A 21,475-nucleotide genomic window follows, 5' to 3' on the forward strand; every position below is an offset into this window, starting at 1 on the left:
AAACTCGTGTATTAAATAAATTCAATGCACACAGACTGAAGTAGTTTAAGTCTTTGGTTCTTTTAATTGTGATGATTTTGGCTCACATTTAACAAAAACCCACCAATTCACTATCTCATAAAATTAGAATGTAGTGACATGCCAATCAGCTAATCAACTCAAAACACCTGCAAAGGTTTCCTGAGCCTTCAAAATGGTCTCTCAGTATATATAAAATTGTATTTTGGGGCCATATTGGGTCCATTTAAGAAGCATTAATGCACTTCCGCTTAAGTTGCCCTACAGGACACCTTCTCAAAACTTTTAAAGTTTAAAAAAGCATTTTATGTAAGATTCTTAAACCTGGATGTAAAAAGTAAACAATGAAAAAGAAAAAAATACTATGACAACCAAAAATAAGTGTTATGGACCTTATGGTAAACACACTACAAAACCATTTTCCAGTTTTATAAAATATTGCTCTGTAAATAAAGAGGTGGAAGGAAATGTCCTCTTCAATTCAGGAAAAGCTAAACACATTTAATCCTGGATTAAAACTGAATTTAAGGTAATCCTGTAGGGTAGATTAAGGCTCATCATAAACTTTCTCTTTAAAGACAGCTCACTGGGTACACTGCAGCATCAGTCCTTTTTTCTGTTTTTCTTTCCATCTTGGGTCATGTATTTATTTAATTTTTTTTAGTTTTTGTGTGTGTGTGTGTAATATTCTCTGCTCCCCACTCTAATTTGCAGCTGAAAGAATGAATCAATTTATCCAAAATATCATAGGCATTACATTTCCCCATTCTTTATCAAACAACAGAAGTCCATACTTGAAGGGGGTTTCCATGCTTTAATAATAAAATATATTGATACATCTTAATATAAACAAAAATATTGCACATAGCTCAGGCACATAACAAGTGTTCGCTGAAGTTACTGATGCCTTTCAAGAAAATGTCAGTTAACAGAGCAACATGTAAAAGCTCCAACTCCAAGGAGATAAATACATTTTCACTTCAAAACGGTGAACACATTTAAGCTTTGGCAGAAGGTTTGGGTTCTTTTGGAACACAGTGACATTTTAACTACAACAAAACATGGTCAATTGACAATTAACCCCTATTTTTACTCCAAATTACACTTTATAAAAAGAAGGGAATAGGCCAGTCAGCAAAGAACAAGACTTGAGCAACATAAACCACCTACACAGATGATCAGCTTATGCAAAAATATTTATATAAATTGTTCATACATAAAAGTTAATAAATAAATGACAAAACACAACCCTTTCACATTAAATTCATCCTCAGTGATTTAACTCTTGGCAAGTATACACAGTGCAAAATAGGAATGTAGCTATTGAAATAAAGTAATAATTTTTATAATTACAGGTTTACGAAAACAATCTATGTTAAGATGAAGTTTAAGTGCTCTGGTTGAAACTTTACATGTGGGTGAGGGCCACTAAGTGTCTGGCCTGTGCGAGACATGGCGGAGTGAGTGCAATCCCATAACGCAACAGCCACGAATCAAAGCAGCGATGTTGTACACAGGAGCCCCTCCAACCAAACCATGCTGCGAGTAGAGCCACGCCACTGTGGGAAGCACAGGTGCCGCCACGGCAACTAGATCAACCAAGAAGTTGTTGCTCCAATGGCTTTTCTCCACCACTGCCATGCTATTGGCATTCCTGGAACTCTTCAGGTCGAAATCCAACTCATCCATGAACTGGGGGTTCATTTCAGGCTCAGAAAAGCACAGGCCAGAATCACTGAAATTTTTAGATGTAAAGACTGTGCTAACATGGCCAACCTCTTTCACTTCTTGGTCTTCAGCTTGTGCTTCAGGTACCTTCTCCTTTTTGGGGTCTTGTGCTTCAGACAAGTCATCTACCTTCTTTGGAACCTGTTCTGAAGATAATTCCTGGGATTGTTGGGGAGAAGAAATAAGCAGGCCAGCGAGCCCACCACCCTGGAGCTTCAGCAGCTGGAGAAGTAGAGCTTGGAGATCGGCAGTGTAGATCATCTCATCAGTTTGGACGCCTTTCTCCTCTGCACCAAAGGGCTCACTTAAGATGCATTCCTCTGTGCTCTTCACCTCTGAGACACTCTCCAAGGTGGACAGTTCTGGCTGGGGGATGATCTTGGTGTCACCGTCCTGGCTGTAATCAACAGCTGTAGACATGAGAACTTGCTCCATAAGTTCTGCTCTGTTGGCCATTTTATCATTTGCCAGCAGCTCGCCATCAGCCATCTCCTCCACCCCTTGTTCCTCAACCTGCAGTTCCATTTCCAGCTTGCCTGTGGTGGTTCGCTCCGGAGACTCGCAAATGAAGTCCAGCGTGGGTTCGTCTTGCAAGTTGCAGCCACTCTGTGCCAACTCCATGCTGTGGAGCAAGGACTCAAGCTTCCTGTTTTGGATGTTTATGTCAATGAAGTACTTTTGGATGCCCTTGTCCTTCTCCATCAGGCTGTTCTTCATGGTTTCCACCACTTGGCGCAGTTGCTTGATCTCCTTGCGGGCTTCTTTGAGAGCTAGCTGGGCTTCCACACGGTGACATTCTTCCTCAATCCAATCTTCTCGCATACGACCCATTTGGGCTTTCAGCTCCTCAATTTCAGCCTCCCTGTTACAGTTAATATTAAAAGTCAACCTTATACGTCCTTTGAAAGTTGTACATCTCAAGAAGCAGATCAAGATTCTTACCGGTCAGAAACTGTGTTCTCAGAGTCTCTGAGTTTAGTCTTGAGGTGGCGAATGGCGACCTCTTTCTGCTGTAGAGGGGTCAGGTACTGCTCTGGGTTGGGTGGCTTGATGCCATGATAGTCTCCACATGAATGGTATCGCACAGGAGTGGTCCTTCTGTAAATAAAGAGCATGTTGATTTGATGTACCACGCCAATTTGAAAGCTAAAAATGTCAATTTAAAGATGATGTAACTTTTTCTGTGTTAAAATAACTTCTATAACAGCTCATGCAGAGAAAACTATAAGAAAGCCATTCACAAGTTAATTTCTTAATACTGTATGCACTGACTTTCTGTGGTGCTTTGAAAATTGCTCTGTGTTGAGACCCGCTTAGACATTGGTTGATTAATGGCGTGAGTTGGGGTGGGACTATCTTTTTGTTTGACCAACGGCAGAGTAGAGGCATATTCAGATAACTTAATTTTTGCAATTCTGTTTGGTGGCGCTAAGGGTACAGAAATAACATACTTCAGCTTTAAGTGATGGTCGGATTTGTCTATATGAAATTAGCATTTTTTTTTACCCAAAACCTTAAGCTTTTCTAATATGAATATAAAAAGATCTCTGAATTTCATGCACAACATTACAACTAAGCCCACAAGTCATCAAACTGCACTTAAAGGGTTATTTCACCCAAAAATGAAAATTCTCACATGACATATTTACCTTTAAGCCATCCCAGATGTGTATGTCTTTTCTTCTTCAGCAGAACTGAAGTGAAGATTTTTATAAGAAGATTTCAGCTCAGTTGGTCCATACAATGTAAATGGGTGCCATCAGTCTGCTGGCTATTGACAGTCCAAAAGGCATATTTAGGCAGCAAAAGTAATCCACACGACTCCAGTCGATCAATTAATGCCTTCTGAAGCAAACCGATAGGTTGGTGTAAGAAACAAAATCGAGAATTAAAATGTCTTTAAACATGAAATCGTTGCTTCTGCCCAGCATTGTATTGCTTTTATAAATGAACTAACAATTGTGTGACGTTTGTTTCTCCGTTGTATACGAAGCACACACTTCCAACTTCTCACGTGAATGCACGATTTATTTTTTAAACAAACCTATTGATTTGCTACAGAAGACATTAACTGATTGACTGGAGTTGTGTGGATTACTTTTATGCTGCCTAAATATGTCTTTTGGACCATCAAACAGCCAGCAGACTAATGGCACCCACATACATGCATTGTATGGACAAACTGAGCTGAAATCTGCTTAATCTTCACTTCGGTTCTGCAGGAGGAGGAAAGTCATACACATCTGGGGTGGCTTAAAGGTAAGTAAATCATGAGAGGATTTTCATCTTTTATTACATAAAAAAAATAAAAATAAAGAGGAATATAAAAGGTCTATATAAAAGGGAGGAAAACTAACTAACTTGCTTACTAACCTTATCTGTGTAAAGTTATATCCAATATTACAACTTCGTTGCTATGACAACTTAACACAGGTAAATCCTGTAATTGAATTTCACACTGAAATTATGTTAACACATACAGTGTGTTACCATAATATACATTTTTACTTCTTTTAGGGAAGTTAAAATAATTGAATGTGGTCAATTGAGCTTGACTTGTATTGTTCCAGTTCAATGCTTTAAATAAACAAACCAAACCTAAATAAATTGAGCCAAAACAGTGCTAGAAAGAAAGGCACAAATTAGAGCAATGGCCTCGATAACACGCTAGAAAACTTGCGGCACAATATCCTAGCAACCTGCCATTTTGCTTTGAAGTCAGTTTTGCATCTGTGCCAGATATGACACAAAGGCAGAACAAATAAGGACACTGCAGGAGCTTAGGCAGATATTACAGAGCACCCAAATTCTGTGCTTGGATAAAACAAAGTCCTAATAAAATGGAGAGAGCAATGGACAGTAAAAGACACACACACACACCAAATCAGAATCACACCTCCTGACCACATCAACAAGAAGCTGGCTTCCCATAAAACACAGAACCAAAACATACCACAACAAAGAAACAACAGCACTCTCTAAAGCTACACTACAAACTGAACGTGAGCAGATGAAATATTAATGCCCCTTCATTTTCCTAATGAAAAACTGGCACTAAAAACACTTCACTCCAATCAGCCAGTCAACGGATTTGCTGTCTCCATGGGCAAAATGAAAGCAGACAATTTTTTTCCCCTTTCAAAATCCGCTGAAAGCCTGGCAGAGCCAAATCATGACCAATGTAATCCGTTTTCTATGAAGAGGTGGAGGACATGATAACACCCTCCATCTGAATGGTGCCTATGCCTGCAAAGAATACATCTGCTTCTATGTCCTCAACTGCCTGTCTGCTTGTTTCTGGTCCATACCTCCTTGTGGAGCTGGAGTTGCTACTGCTGTTTGTGATGGAGGAGGCTTTAGGTGGCGTCATGTAAGGGGCATAAAGCTCTGTATTGCGCTGGGCAGTGGAGCTTCCTGCAGGCTTGAACACAGGGAGGCTTCTGATGAGGGGTGCACAGCTGTGGAAGATAAGAATAATTCAAAAAGGACAAAGACAGTTTATTGAGAAAAAAAAGACACACAGCCTCCACAAGCAGCCAAACAACAGCTCTGCAGTATACAAAATCTATATTTCTGCATTAAACTAATTTTCTGTATGCATTGGATACCAGGATAATGTACTACACTTGAGAAAATATGTAGTAGCCTATACAAAGTGCACTAACATAATCAAATGTACTACACAATGCAATGTCGCCACAAATTTTATTTTTTTCTTGACTCATTATTTTAATCGGACAGACGAGAGTAAAGACATTTTTACACAAAACTGGATTCAAATGCAAAATAACTGCAAATGCAGAAACATGCTTTTATTTCCAAGATGATAACTGGATGCCAGCCACTCACTGATTTAAACATGCACCTAATAACGAGGTCATGTGACAACAACATAGTATGCTACTCAGGCCCGGTTCCAGATCAAAATCTCTGAGGGTGCTTCTGAATTTAGTGGGGGTGCTTTAGTAAGCAATGATGCAATAGAGCACCAACATTGTTCAATTGAGGGCGCTTTAACCTCTGTTAGCACCCTCAAACGTCCCCGTAGAACAGAGTCTGATGCCACTGTTGGAAATGTTTATCATTTAAAAACATGCAATGTTTCATAATTTGCAAGAAAAACTGAATGCTGCCTACCTTTTTTCATACTGTGCAGTATGTAGTAAGCAGTATGCTAGTATTCCAATCCGAACAAGGGCATTGTAAAACTTCAGTAGCATGTTACATTTGGTATTTTAGCTTAAACTCAACATTCTACACAAATCTCAATGATATTTGCAACAAAAGCATCAATTATATTGAATTAACGTAATATAAACTGTAATAGGATAAAACTGCAAATGGCTCCATACCTACGAGTAGACAAGATCTTCCCTGTGGAGTTGCTGGGCTGAGCTTCATGCGTCATATAGCTTCCAGTGCTGCTAGATGAACTGAAATCGGCCTCACTGCCTACAATGCATAAAATGAAGATTAAAAGTCTAAAGTTTCCTCTTGAAAAAAAATACTATGTCAGAAAGGGTATCCAAAAAGAAACACCTTAACCCTGGAAAGAGTGTGGAAGGAAACTGCAAACCCTCCGATTGCATAACCCAAGCAAGTTTTCAATTTCTTTTCAATATTTCCAGTAGCCAGATCGAAGAAGACTGTCAGAAGATCTAGCGTTACAGACACTCTGAGATGAAAACTTGTGTGCTTCCATATTGGAGATCTAAAGCTAAGGAAGGCAGGGACTGAATCCCTCAATGACAGAGGAATTTTATGTTATGTTTTGGTAAAAACTTGCCTGTTGGCATATTTCTGTATAGCTTCTGTAAGTACATCATCTTACTTGCTATCATTAGTAAACCTATGATACCAAGGTATTGTGCATGGCAGCAACAACAACAAAAACTTAGTAATGCGCTAACTTGGCTAAGACAAAGCAGATCAAATCAAGACCAAACAGTATATCTAAAATATATATAAAGCATAAAGCTCAAACCTTAGGTCTGTGACTGAAAAACAAGAGTAGCATACTTCCTTCCAAAACATACAAACCTGAGAAGCACCTCTTTCCTTTCAACAAAACCATGTTACAATGTGGACTTCTTTAAATGTGCAACTACCTAACTAACTATTCAACAAAACATGTGACTTATTAACAACTATAAAACTGTGCAGTTGCTCGACACAAATTCAAAATGCTGTGAATTCTCACTGCCAATGGTAGGATTTACCTACTTTTATTTGCACTGATTGGTCATCTGAAGCTCTACGAGCCAGCCAATCAGTGGTCTCTGCATAGAGTAATCAAGCACATGGCACTTGTTACTTCCTGGTTTGCTTTGCCACCAATGTTAGCTCAGGTTCAAAGAAAACAGAAGACTTCAGAAGAAGCCATTAGGAATATGCACCAAAAGCTGGTTTGCCAACCACCATAAAACGTCAAAGAAGAATAAGAAGAAGCTATTGAAGCAGAATCCACATCACATTAAACAATTTACTTACTCATTATGATCTTGTTCCAGAACAGGCATTTGTGGAAGTGCATGTATTGTTGCCTTCTCTATAATCATGCTTGCACTTAGATCACTAGGGACGTGCACACTTGCACACAAGTTGACAAAAGATCATTGCCCGTGCATGCAAACTTGCCTTGGCTGTTTATATATAGTTTATATAGCAAACTTAGATTCCTAAACCCAATGAGACAGAGCGATAGCTCTCTCAAAAAGGGAAATTCCGTCATCATTCAAATTAATCTTTCATTAAATATATTCTTATTTATACACATTTAAAGATGTGCAGTTCTTTAAACATCAAAAAGTCAAAGCATGACTATTTGACCATGGATCAGATAAGGTTAATAATTAACTCCTGATGTAAACAGACGAGAGTGTTGAGTGGAAAACATTGCAGATCAGACTCACTTTTATGCATTATGGATGTACGCTGATGCTTCCCCTGCTTGTGCTTCGGTGTGGGTGCGCTCCACTTGGCCTCTACATTCATCCTCACTCTCTTCACCTTGACCTTGCGTTCTGTCAGAGTGGGCGAACCCAGTGGGCTGTTGTCAGAGCCTGAGGGTGTCTTGGCTGGAGATGCACACTGACTGCTTGGGCATCCAGTGTCAACTGGGAAGATAGAACCCAATGAAACTTGTCAACAAATAATGCTACACCTGATTAAAAGTTATAGTAGAGTGCTTTTTCTTATCATAAGGGTCACAGCTGTCAAATTGACAAAAAGCCTGTTTAGTTAATTCTCACAGAGTAAATAATGACTCCACACAAAAATATATTCGTAAAAATAGACTTAAATATTGATCTGTTTCTCACCCACACTTATCATATCGCTTCTGAAGACATGGATTTAACCACTGGATTTGTATGGATTACTTTTATGCTGTCTTGATTTGCTTTTGGAGCTTTTACATTTTTGTGCCTATTAACTTGCATTTTTGGGTATGAATTTCTGCTGAACACAAAGATTTTTAGATGAATATCTCAGCTCTGTTGATCCATTCAATGCAAGTGAATGTTGGCCAGAACTCCAAAAAACACACAAAGACAGCATGAAAGTAATCCATACGACTCCCGTGATTAAATCCATATCTTTAAAAGTGATACGATAGGTGTGGGTCTGAAACAGATCAATATTTGAGTCTTTTTTAACTATAAATTTACTTTCAAACAGCCCTCCTATGCATGTTCATGAGAGTTATTCTGTTTTTTGCTGATTTGCATTTTTGTGCATATGGTCACCTACTGATATTGTGCAAATATGATGTATTTATTCTTTTCCTTTGCTTTATCCCTCCCTTTATTCTTTCAGTGATATGCACGAAAAATGCAAATAGCTATAAACAGAAGAAGAAGAACTCGGTCCTCTCAAAGCTGAAAAGGACTTAAATATTGATCTGCTTTTCATCCACACCTATCATATGAATTATACCACTGGAGTCATATGGATTATTTTCTGCTGCCTTTATATGCTTTTTGGAGCTTCAAAGTTTGGTCACCATTTACTTTTGTTTAGACCTACAGAGATTAGATATTTTTATAAAAATCTTCATTTGTGTTTTGCAGAAGAAAGAAGTCATACACATCTGGGATGGCATGAAGGTGAGTAAATGATGAGAGAATTTTCATTTTTGGGTGAACAATCCCTTTAAGTAAGTTTCTCTCAAAATCTTGACATCTGTTGCATGTTCATGAGTCAAAATAGTGCTTTTGGGTCCTTTTATACTCTAAAGTGAGGGATCGTTTTTTTTTTTTTTTATTAAAAGTTTTTATTGACTCCATATATATATATATATATATATATATATATATATATATATATATATATATATATATATATAATAATAACAGAATATTTGGAATCACATTATACCCCACCACCCAACACAAACAGATACCCCAGTGGTCAAATACAATTGACAGCGACACACAAACAAACAATAAAACAGAAGAAAATATTTAGAAATACATTTTAAAAAAGTACATGTTCAAAAACAAAAAGGCTACAACATACACATTTAAAACAACACGTCTCCCTCCACTACCCCTCCCCGAGAGCCCTCCAAAAAGGCAAAATAGCTGCCCCACCTCCTGATGAACATATCCATGTTGCCTAGCCTTCTGTATGACAACTCTTCCCAAGCTGCCACCCTGCCCATCTCCTCACACCACTCACGAAACGAGGGGGCTCCAGCTGACTTCCATCCTCTAAGGATAACCTGTCTGCCCACCATAACACCGGCCAAGATCCAATTTTTCATGTACTTATCTCCTACATCAATGACTGCCCCGTCACCCAAAATACAGAGCCTGGGGCAAAAGGAGATCCGAGTACCCAACATGTCGGCCATAAAATTCTGGACTCTCAACCAGAACTCCTGTATCTTACGACACCCCCCCAAAAAATGGGTGGTGTCTCCATCTACTAAATGGCATCGCCAGCAGGTGGGTGTGTCCTTAAGACCAAGCCTATACAATTTAAAAGGGGTCCATTAAAATCTATGTAGAATCTTAAATTGCATAAGGCACACCCTTGCATCTCTAGATGCAGACTTGTCGTTTTTATGAATCCTAGCCCACACTCCCTCCTCCAAAAACAAATTTAAATCTTCCTCCCATAATCTTTTGAGGGAATTTAAAGCTCCATCCCCCAGACTCTGAATTAGCAGGGAGTAATACACTGATGCCTCATGACCTTTTCCAAAAGCAGTAATCACCACTCCCAGAGTATCTGCCGCACTAGTGGGGTGCGTGCCACTCCCAAAAACAGTGCAGAGTAGGTGGTGCAGCTGTAAATACTTATAAAATTGAGATCTGGGAATACCAAAATTTTTAACCAAATTTTCAAAAGGTCTCAATACTCCACTCTCATATAGGTCACCGAGTGTATTAACCCCCTCACAATCCAATCTGACCAACAGAAAGGGGACTTATTAATGCATAGTTTAGAGTTCTGCCATATGCTCGAGGCTACATTTAAATAAATATCCGAATTAACACTCTGGATACTTTTGTCCAGATCGAGTGTAAATGCAAAATAACGGGGTGTGACTTAACTTCTCCGATTAATTTGATCGAAAGCTATGCAGAGGCAAGATAGGGGCAAGAGCTTCCTTTTCAATACAAAACCAGAGGGGCTCTCTCAGGTGGAAGCGACCAATGAGCCAAATGTATGAGACCGAATGAATAATAACAAAACAAAATCTTGGGTAGGCCTAACCCACCTTTTTCAATCGGCCTATGTAACTTGTTGAAATTTAACCTGGCACGCTTACCATTCAAAATGAAGGACTTCACTATGCTATCAAATTGCTTGAAATAAGAGAGGGGGACATCTATAGGGAGAGATTGTTACAGGTAGTTGAATTTTGGAATACAATTCATTATAATTACATTAACCTTCCCAATCATCGATAAGTGTAATGAAGCCCACCTGTACACATCATTCGAAAACCTTTTTATTAAGGGATAAAAATTAACTCTGACAAAATCAGACAAATTTGCTGGGAATAAAATTCCCAAATACGTAATGCCCTGTTTGGGCCACTGGAAGGCGCCCGGCTAGAAGGTCGTTACTGGACAGTACGCTGTCAAAGCCAAAGCTTCAGATTTAGACCAATTGACTTTGTATCCTGAGAACATGGAAAAGGAATTAATAATTCTGTGGAGGCAAGGCATAGATCTAGTGGGGTCGGAGACGAATAATAAAATATCATCTGCGTAAAGCAGAAGCTTATGCGCCACACCTCCTGCAATCACCCCTGGAAAATCATCCTCCTTTCTTATTGCAGCTGCTAATGGTTCCAGGGCAAGACATAACAATAATATGGGGAAAGAGGGAAACCCTGCCGAGTGCCCCTATTCAGAGTAAAATAATCTGAAATTAATCCATTTGTTTGTACCGCTGCTACAGGGTGTTTTTAAAGTAACTTAATCCAACCAATATATGTACTCCCGAACCCATACATTTCCAAAATCTTAAAAAGATAATCCCATTCTACCATATCAAACGCCTTTTCGATGTCAAGTGAGATGGCAGCGACCGGAGACTGATCATTCGCTACTGACCACATGATATTGATGAGACGCCTGATGTTATCAGAAGAGCTGTGGCCCCGAATAAACCTCACCTGAGCTATATGTATAAGAGATGTCATAACCTTACTTAATTGGTTAGCCAAAATTTTTGACAACATTTTTTACATCTAGTTGGATCAGGGAGATTGGACGGTAACTTTTACACTTGCTTAGATCTTTGTCCTTTTTAAGAATCAGACTGATCCGGGCTTGTGTCATGGTTGGAGGAAGCTTTCCATTCTTTAATGATTCAGTATAAACTTCTAACAAAAGTGGAGCCAGTTCTGTAGCATAGGATCTAAAAAATTCTGTGGCAAAACCATCTGTCCCCGGAGCCTTGCCAGTAGGTAGGGACTTAATTACCTCGTCAAGCTCCTCCAAGGTTATCTCAGAATCAAGAGTGTTTTTTTGCTCAGTCGTCAGTTTAGGGAGATCTAATGGTTCCACAAAGTTTCTAATACCTTCATCAGTAGACGAAGACGTGGAGCTATAGAGATCAAGATAGAATTCTTTAAAAGCATTATTAATATCAATGGTAAAAATTTCACCACCAGCAGATTTCACTGAGGGAATGGTAGAAAAAGACTCTCTCTGCTTTATATATCTAGCCAAAAGCTTCCCTGCTTTGTCCCCAAACTCAAAGTATGACTGTCTTGCCCTGAATAACCAAAACTCCACTTTCTGTGACAAAATAGTATTATATCTATATTTCAATCGGGTCAGTTCTCTGAGACCATCAGATGACATATGGCGCTTCAGCTCTGCCTCTGCACTTTTAATATTTCCTTCCAACTCCACGAGTTCTCGTGCTTTGGATTTTTTTTATGTATGAGGCATACTGTATGATCCGACCCCTAAGAACCGCCTTAAGTGCCTCCCAAGCCAAGCCCACAGAGGATACCGAGGACCAGTTGGTCTCCATATAAACACTGATTTCAGTCTTTAACATTTGTTGGAAATCAGGATTTTGCAAAAGGGATACATTAAGGCACCAACTATATGATTTATTTTTCTCTATATGTGGCAACACCTCTAAACTCACCAGGGCGTGATCCGAGACTAAAATGTTTCCAATTGAGCAATCAACAACAGATGAAATGAGGGACTTGGCTATAAAAAAAATAAATCTATTCTAGAATAAATCTTATGGACTGATGAAAAAAATTTATAGTCTCTACCAGATGGGTTCAAAAGTCTCCAAATATCTGTAAGACCAAGATTTTTACACATCCTGTGAAGTGTCAATGTTGCTCAAGGGGACACACTTTTGCTTCACTATGATCAAGGATTGAGTCCATCAAAATATTAAAGTCTCCTCCCAATATTATATCATGAGGGGTGCCAGCAGCTTGCAACATCCCTTCAAGACCTATAAAAAAGCCCTGATCATCAGCGTTAGGTGCGTAAATATTAGCCAAAATCAGACTTCGCCCCTGAATTTCTGCTAAAACAATAATGACTCTTCCTAATTTATCATTAAACTGTTTGAGAAATTTGAATTGTAAATGTTTATTTAACAATATAATGACTGCCTTGCTCTTACTTGAGCCAACACTAAAAAAAACATGTCCACCCCATATCTTCCCAAATTTTTCAGCTTCCTGTGGGGAAAGATGCATTTCTTGAAGAAACACTATATCAAATATCTTACGTTTAAGAAAAGAAATAACCTTCCTTCTTTTTATGGGGTTCCCCAACCCATTCACATTCCATGTGGAGAGAGATAGTACACTCATAACAACATTCGACATTTTGATATAATAGAAAAAATAAATTGTGTGCCAAAAACAAAATTATGAAGACCACATTTCAACATCAATGCAACAATAAAACCCCGAAATTCCCCCCCGGGCAAAACAAACAGAAAAAAGAAAAACGTGCGCATTAACCCCACGCACGACAGCGCCAACCGGCATCAATCCCTTTAAACTCAAAGAGTCCATGTACGCCTACGAGAGCCCCCACGACAACTTTGCCACTGGATTGCTCAATTTTGCCTCACAAATTTGTAAGGCAAAATTACATAACATCAAATATTTTGTAAAACAAACCCCAGCCAATAAGCAGACCTCAAACAGTAAATGTGTAACTGGGTGTATCAAATTTCACCAGATTATATAATGAAAAGAATTAAAAAAATTAGCAAAGTGTGCAGAGCTGTCTCTCACACGTCTGCCCTTCGCATGGCGTCACCCCTCCCCGATCATGATATTCATTAAAAATTATCATTAAGAAAGAAATTTATATGGGTTTGGAATGACATAAAGGTGAGTAAATTATGAAACATTTTAAATTTCTTGGTAAACTTATCCTTTTAATAAACATGTTCCAAAAACAAGCTTGATAGTCAAGCTTAAGCTGGCATGACCAGCTTTTAGCAGGTTTGTTGCTGGTCCAAGATAGTCTATTGTACACAGCTATTGTACCAGCTTTAGCTGTATTTACAGCAGTGTTGTATGCCCCACTATCTTATCAGTATGATGTACCATGTCAACCTAATTGACAACCTAATGTGTCCTACCTGAGGATAGGCTGTTGGGACTGATGGTTCTTTTTGAGTGCTGGGAACTAATGTCGAAATCCTTGCTGCTCTCCTCTGATAGTGGGACGTTGGACACGGATGATTCCTTTCCTTTAGGACGCAAGGGGTGGAGGACAAGACGGGGGATACGGCTGCACATGCTTCCTTTCTCTGCTGACTTAACCTGTAGGAAACACTGGAACATAAGTTCTACGACTACCTACAGATGAGGAATGTCATCAGAGACACCCCTGACCCCTGAGGTAAGTTATTTAACCCTTTTTAAAGTCTGATAATGTCCTGAATAATATTTAGATGCTTATTTAGAAGAATGTTTTTATTGGAATATTTAAGGTTAAGAAAGACAAGCACCTCGAATGTCTGAAAAAGTCCCATTCTTCTTAAACGGGGTATACCTCAAGATAAACGTTTAAAGAAAAACAGGCTACATGAATATGATATTTTAACACATTATTGTAAAACAACAAACATGTACTGTACTAACAAGGACAGTGGTGTACAAAATGAAATAGGTTATCATGGCACATACCATGGCAGGCTTTTTTATGCCAATTTATAAAATGGCTGGGTACAGTGACCTGTGGTAGATTAAAACAGGTTAGAATGATTTGGCTGTTTCTTTGAATCATTCCAAACCATTTTATTTATTCAAGAGGAAACAGAAGGTACAAGCAAAGAAAGGGGAAAAAATATATAGTCTGTTTAGTTCCCAGGGTCATTTGTATTTTATGTACAAAGTAAGTATTTTGTGCTTTATCATGCTTTAGATGTAGCCACTAAATGCAAATTAAATCCACCATTACTTTTAAAGTGCCAGTTTTTATTCTTAAATGTTACACAGTTCAGTTATTTAACATGATTCATTCGCTGGTCAATGAATTTTCCAAGTATTATGTTAAAAGCTTTGTGCTGAGAAGGATGTAATATAGCCAAATTAATCCATGTCTAGTCTGGGGGATGATGAAATCCCATCGTTCTGGTGTGCAACTAAGACACCCACAGCATATTTCACACAGTGTGACTCTTTTTAACTGCTGTGTGTGTACTGTCCACCCAGCCGAAGGTAGGAAATGACCAAAAGCCCAGTCGTTGAATAATTCAACATAATGGATCATGCTTGATTGAAGTCATTTTTAGTGGTATATGCAGTGGCTGTCTTGTTTCTCAGCATCACATTTAAAGTTGGTTATATAAGGATCATGGTTGCTTTCAGCGCGAATGACGTAATTCATTACATCATTGAGTCCTTGGCTCTTTCCGGTTGGGTCCAGATGCCATGTTTCTTTATAAAATGCACTGAAAAACATCCATGTGTATATCTCCCATTACTTTCAGATATGGTGAAAACATGTTGCTTGATTCTAGAACCGTAAGTAATTAAATACACAAACCTTTATTTAGACAAGTATTTAATGCATAATAAAAAAGTTTAACTTAATTGACAGCATTTGTGGCATAATGCTAATTACAAAACAATAATAATAATAATAATTTCAACTCGTCCCTCCTTTTCTTTGAAAAAGGAAAATCTGAGGTTAGCGTGAGGCACTTACAATGGAAATGAATGGGGAGGGTTTAAAGGCAGAAATGTGAAGCTTACCATTTTCTAAAATCATTTACAATAATTCTTCTTTTAAAACACATGTATTATTTGAGCTGTAAAGTTATTTAAATTGTTGTTTTTAAGTTGTTTTAGGGTTTATGGTGTTATGTCGTCATGGCAACAAAGTTGTAAAATTGAGTATAACTTTACACAGAAAAAGTTAGTAAGTGATTTGATCACATTAAAATCCTATTAATATGCATATTGTTTACGTCTTGTGGCTATACTTTTGAAAAATCCAGTATTTTAACATTTGCATATTGGCCTCATTCACTTCCATTGTAAATGCCTCACTGTAACCCAGATTTTTGATTTTTTTAAGAGAAGGAGGGATAAACCAAAATTAATTTTTGTGGTAATCAACATTATGCTGCAAATGATGTCGCTCGAGCTTAGCTTCAGAGAATATTAACCCAGAATATTCCTTTAATGTGATGTTTTTATGTTTTTATAGACACCTCCTGGCATCCCAAATGGGAACATCAAACAAAAAACAAGACAAACAAAACGAGCACTAACAAAGAACAGAAAACACAACAGAAAGGGAGGGAAACCAGGGAGAAAGTTTAAGTAAAGGGGCATTGTCCTGAGGCCTGGGAGGAGGCCTCAGGGCAGAGGCGGGGTCTAGAAGCCTGGGAGGTGGCCTCAGGGGACAGAGTACTGGGCGGCGGCCACTGGACATGGGTTGGAGGACTGGGTGTCGGCTGCTGGACAGGGGTCAAAGGACTTCAGGAGGGAGCGGCTCAGGGGGCAGAGCCGTTGAAGGCTCAGGCAGCAGAGCCGTGGAATGGTCAGGGACAGAGCCATGGAAGGCTCAGGTGTGGGCGCTGGTCATGGCAGGGGAACGGCCTCTGTGGCTGTGGACATTGGCCGCGACAGGGGAACGGCCACCGCAGCTGTGAGCACTGGCAGCTGCAACTAAGGAACAGCCTCCATGGCCGTGAGCACCAACAGAGACTGGGGAATGGCCTCTGTGGCCGTGAGAACTGGCAGGGGCAGGGGAACAGCCTCCATGGCTGTGAACACTGGCAGTGACAGGGGGACAGCCTCCATGGCTGTGAGCACTGGCAGTGGCAGGGGGACATCCTCTGTGGCTGTGAGCACAGGCATTGGCAGGGGAACGACCTATGTGGTCGTGGGCACCGGCAGGGACAGGTTAAAAATCTCTGTGGCTGTGGGCACAGACAGTGACAGGGGAACGAACTCCGTGGTCGTGGCCACTGTCAGTGACAGGGAAACGACCTCCGTGGTCGTGAGCACAGGCAGGGAAAGGGAAATGACCTCCGCGGTCGTGAGCACAGGCAGGGAAGGGGAAACAGCCTCCTTGGTCGTGAGCACAGGCAGGGAAGGAGAAACAGCCTCCATGGCCATGGGCACAGACAGTGACAGGGAAACGACCTCCGTGGGCATGGACACTGGTAGTGGCAGGGGAACGGCCTCCATGGCCATGGACACTGGAAGCGGCAGGGGAACGGCTTCCATGGCCATGGACACTGGCAGTGACAGGGGAATGGCCACTGGAAGCGACAGGAGAACGGCCTCTGTGGCCATGAGTGCTAGCAGGGAAGGGGAATGATCTCCGTGGCCACTGGCAGCGGCAGGGAGATGGCATCCATGGACGCTGGCAGCAGCAGGGGAGCAGGCACCCGGCTACTCCTCCTCTCCCTCTGGGAGGTGACAGGTTCGTCATACTGGACCATCCGATCTTGCCACTTGGAAACCACGTTGACATCCATAACATTCCCTTCGGCTCCGGAATCCACCAATGCAGAAGCAGCATGACTGGCTGATCCACACTGCAGCAGGGCCGGATCGAACACTCGGCAGAGCACCGTGTCGAATGCTAGGAATGATGTGCAACAGGGAAATCCGTTGTCCCACATGATGGTTCCCCAAACAGCGGCCCTTCCGGTGAGGAGCATGATGATGTATCCTACTTTTATTGACTCCAATGGGAAAGCAGATGGCTGCAAAGAGAAGTACACTGAACATTGTTTAAGGAAAGTGCAACAAGAGTCCGCCTCACTTGAGAACGGGGCAGGGGCAGGGCTCGAAGCATCCAGAAACGTGGGGAATCGCTGGAGCCGGTGAGGGCGCTTTCTGGGTGAGTCCGGTATCGGGAGACTGGCAGATTTGTTGTATGACAGAGGTGAGCTCAGTGAGTTGTGACACCATCATCTCCAGAGCCCGGTTATTAGCGGAGATTTGATCCTGCTGACGTCCCAATAAAGCTCCCTGCTGAGACAGGGCAGAGCGAAGAGAAGATTCCTCCGCTGGGTCCATCGTGGCTGGATTGTTCTGTCAGAAAGCGAGAACGAGACAGAGACCTAAAAGCAGAGGATCAGTTCAAAGGATTTATTTACAGTTCAAATAATATCTTCAGCAGAGTTATGAGGAATCCTCCGTGAAGAGCACTCCCGTGACGGCGAGGAGCAGAGCTGTGAGGAAACCTCTGCTGAAGAGCCTCTTGCGTACAGCAAACTGGAAGGCAACCACACACCTGACACGTGGGCAGAGATGGGAAACCAAACAGATTCACGAGACGGGACCAACTAGGAGAAAGTGAAGTAAGTTACTTCACCCCAAACAGCTTTCTATAATAGTAACACACAACAATCACTACAGACACACGAGGGGATTAAAATAGGCAGGAACAAACAAGGGGACAGGTACCGCTCGCCAGCTGAAAGTTGGCATGATCAGCGTTTCCATGGGAACGCTGATTCCGCATGCCAACGACACTTGAAACAAATGAGAGAGAAAATGTCAACACAGTTAGAACAAAACAAACAGAACATGGAGCAAGAGTGTCCGGATCCCAACACAGACCGACACCGAACCATACAGGAAGTCAGGACCCAGACACCATGCTCTGGACATGAAACAAGACCGACCGAAGAGCGCACGGCGGTAACTCACAACCAGACCCGTGCGCTCACACAAAGAACGTAACACAAGACATGGGATGATGATGTCATGGTCTGGTCAGATAAGAACCCAACCTAACAAGGTGACAGGACCGTGACACCCACTGGGAATGTGATGAAAGAAATAAAAGCTGAAATAAATAATTCTACTATTATTCTGACATTTCACATTCTTAAAACGAAGTAGTGATCCTAACTGAGCTAAGACAGGGAATGTTTTCTAGAATTAAATGTCAGTAATTGTGAAAGAGTTTAAATATATTTGTCTAAGGTGTATGTAAACTTCTGACTTCAACTGTATTCCATGCATGCCTGTATATATTCCACATTACAGTAATGAGGTCTTTTCAATACGGTTATGAGAATTTTCATAAAGATAGCTAATGCCGTAATGCCAAAGATCTTATTGGTCCTAAAAAAAAGGCTTCATTTTTTTTTTTTTTTTTTTTTTATGGAAATATAGGCTACTTTATTTTTTCTCTCTCTTTATTTTGATTTTGGGGTAAAACATGATTCTCGGAAATGTTCTTGACGGGTTTCATAAGATTCCCTCTGTCGTTTTGAAAAACAGCTTTGTTGACAACGTACACATTTATAACACTCTTTGACCGTGTTATCATGTAACACTGTGAATATTAATACCATGTGACAGGACGCACAACATTTTTTTCGACAAAAGAGCAGATGTTTTGATGACAAAGTGTCCAATCTTCAAATGTAGAAATAAAACCTAATTAAAACCTCATCTTCAAAAACATGACATTATTCACAATTAGATTACACGAGTAACAAACCTTTAGCCGACAAGTGTAACAGTAACGTGTTCTTTCCAATGACAACTCTGCTCCACCTAAACAGGTGCTAATAACAAAAACATGAGTTAAAATATATTGCACAACAAATTAAAATGAGAATGCTAAATAGCTATGGAAGTGAGAGCAATACACTTTCAAGTAGCATACTACGTTATTGCATCAAGTTTCGGAAAAACACGTTGAATAATAAGAATAACATGCCATATACTATTTGTTTAATAGTATATCTTATAATCTTTGTATATGATATCAGACGATAATGTTCGTTAATAAAAGCAACAATCCAAAACAACAGAGTGACGCAGCAAGGAAATACACTTGCCTTGTGATGCGGGTGGATTCCTGAGAGTGGAAGGATGCGCTGCTCTGTAACTAAACAACACAATGCGCGCGCTCAATCCCCAGCACTTGTTTTGGTCTGATATGATCGACTCTGACCCCCTGTCTGCGATAGAAGCCAGATTATTCCACACAACAGTTCTCTTGTTACATCTGTTTTATCGTATCTGCTCAAGGAGAAGAGGCTGAGGCAACTGACATCAGTCCGACGTAAATCTGGCTAATGGTCCAAGTGTGTTATGTAACGCAGCAAGGATTAACCCTTACATAGCCGACAAAGATTAAACAATTCCTTTCTATTGACGTGCACGGTCATACTACTTAATAATGCCACTGATTGGTCATATATCTGGCGCCTTTATCCAAAGGGACAGAACCCTTGGATCAACCTAGGGTTTAGTGTCTTGCACAGTGGTGATGGTTCATGGAGGCGGTTTGACCTAAACCTTTAGTTACCAGCCTAGATCTTTTACCACTATGCGACAGCATCCCTTGATAGTTGTTCGTACTTGAGCTCCACCGCTGACGGTGCTCAATCAGTGGAGTGGTGGCGTCAGCTCTCCATGGTGCTGAAGTCAACACACCAAACAAGCGTGACTTGTGGGCAAGTGAAAGTGATTCTCAAGATAAGATTCGTCGTGTTAACTCAATTAGAATAAGTCAGAAGATTGGTCAGGAATATTTTAACACGATGAGGATCATTTTAGTCAGGCCCATTTAGTTTTAAGACTGTTAACGCATCTATAAGCTGATACAGCGAGAATATTTCTGACAAACAGGTGTGGCTGATTGGCACGTGGCCACATTGAGAAAGCTTGCATTCTCTGTTGTTTTTGCCATTTGGATCTCGCGCAGTTCTTGATAAGCTATATATGGCGTTGCTCTGCCCTCTGCTGGTAGGAAACAAAACGACAAGAAACTTGAATTTTATTGGAGAATTTTTTTTATTTATTTATTTTTTTTTAACCATTTCCATTTTGCTTGCTTTTATATAGCAAGATTTGTTTCTCTTCAAAAATCTCTATTTTTGTTATTTTTCTTTAATGTCACAAAATCAAATGTGAAAATATTCCAAATAAATGTAAATAAACCCCAAATATTGAATACACTTTATTGTCCTGCTTAGGGAAATTTGTTTTGGACTCCATGCACAGCACCCAGAAAAAAACAGATGTATGCAGTAGCACTAAAAGATTATAACAGCAATAAAAAATAGAACAGGCAAATCAAAATAAACTGCTAACAATACTAAACCTACTAAAACACTGCAACGTTATACTGAATAAAAAATAAAAAAAACTATAATAAAATAAAAATAAAATGTATACTGAAATACTGTACAATGTAAAAAAAGGAAAAAAGTATAGAGGTACGCACGGGGCTTGTTTTAATGCCATTGTGTACTTTTTTTAAAAGATTAAGATAAGGTGCTGTCTTTGCTACAGGAAAAAAAAAAACTTTTTTGTGTAATTTCTTTAACCATTTAACAAGGGCTTTGTATTTTTTCGTGGTGTTGTGAAAGTAATAAAACCTTCATATAGCTCATGTTATTTGGGCTGAACTGGAGATTTTGCTTGGTAGGTAAAGTTGAAGTCAGAAGTTGACATACACCTTAGCCAAATACATTTAAACTCAGTTTTTCACAATTCGTGATATTTAATCGTAGAAAACATTCCTTGTCTTAGGTCAGTCAGGATCATTATTTGAAGAATGTGAAATGTCAGAATAATAGTAGAGAGAATTATTTATTTCAGCTTTTATTTCTTTCATCACATTCCCAGTGGGTCAGAAGTTTACATACACTTTGTTAGTATTTGGTAACATTGCCTTTAAATTGTTTAACTTGGGTCAAACGTTTTGGGTAGCCTTCCACAAGCTTCTCACAATAAGTTGCTGGAATTTTGGCCCATTCCTCCCGACAG

The 21,475-nt window shown here is 40.0% G+C and overlaps 1 protein-coding gene across 3 annotated transcripts; it reads right to left on the reverse strand.

Annotated features, from left to right (window-relative positions):
* Positions 1-129: 129 nt before the first annotated feature.
* On the reverse strand, positions 130-19,758 carry LOC127452508 (syntabulin-like). Of its 3 annotated transcripts, none has more exons than XM_051717997.1 (8): positions 19,537-19,758; positions 19,194-19,249; positions 13,849-14,032; positions 7,659-7,862; positions 6,099-6,198; positions 5,055-5,204; positions 2,689-2,844; positions 132-2,608 (listed from the first exon to the last, which is right to left on the reverse strand). In XM_051717997.1, the coding sequence occupies exons 3-8, from the start codon at positions 14,006-14,008 to the stop codon at positions 1,447-1,449; spliced, it is 1,932 nt and encodes a 643-aa protein (XP_051573957.1). In that variant the 5' UTR covers positions 14,009-14,032; positions 19,194-19,249; positions 19,537-19,758; the 3' UTR covers positions 132-1,446. The 3 variants fall into 3 exon arrangements, with proteins under 3 accessions (XP_051573954.1, XP_051573957.1, XP_051573955.1); XM_051717995.1 differs by having other exon boundaries at positions 19,194-19,260; XM_051717994.1 differs by lacking the exons at positions 19,194-19,249; positions 19,537-19,758 and having other exon boundaries at positions 130-2,608; positions 13,849-14,053.
* Positions 19,759-21,475: the final 1,717 nt, after the last annotated feature.

This window comes from Myxocyprinus asiaticus, chromosome 15 (genome assembly GCF_019703515.2).
Source record: "Myxocyprinus asiaticus isolate MX2 ecotype Aquarium Trade chromosome 15, UBuf_Myxa_2, whole genome shotgun sequence".
Lineage (NCBI taxonomy): Eukaryota > Metazoa > Chordata > Actinopteri > Cypriniformes > Catostomidae > Myxocyprinus > Myxocyprinus asiaticus.

Excerpts from the sequence above, each read along its gene's own strand:
- LOC127452508 (XM_051717994.1), bottom strand. The coding sequence starts at position 14,053 with ATGTTCCAGTGTTTCCTACAGGTTAAGTCAGCAGAGAAAGGAAGCATG. Across the intron at positions 6,199-7,658 it reads TACATCCATAATGCATAAAA|GCAGTGAGGCCGATTTCAGT; the intron begins GTGAGTCTGATC and ends TATGCATTGTAG. Across the intron at positions 2,609-2,688 it reads GAGAACACAGTTTCTGACCG|GGAGGCTGAAATTGAGGAGC; the intron begins GTAAGAATCTTG and ends TAACTGTAACAG.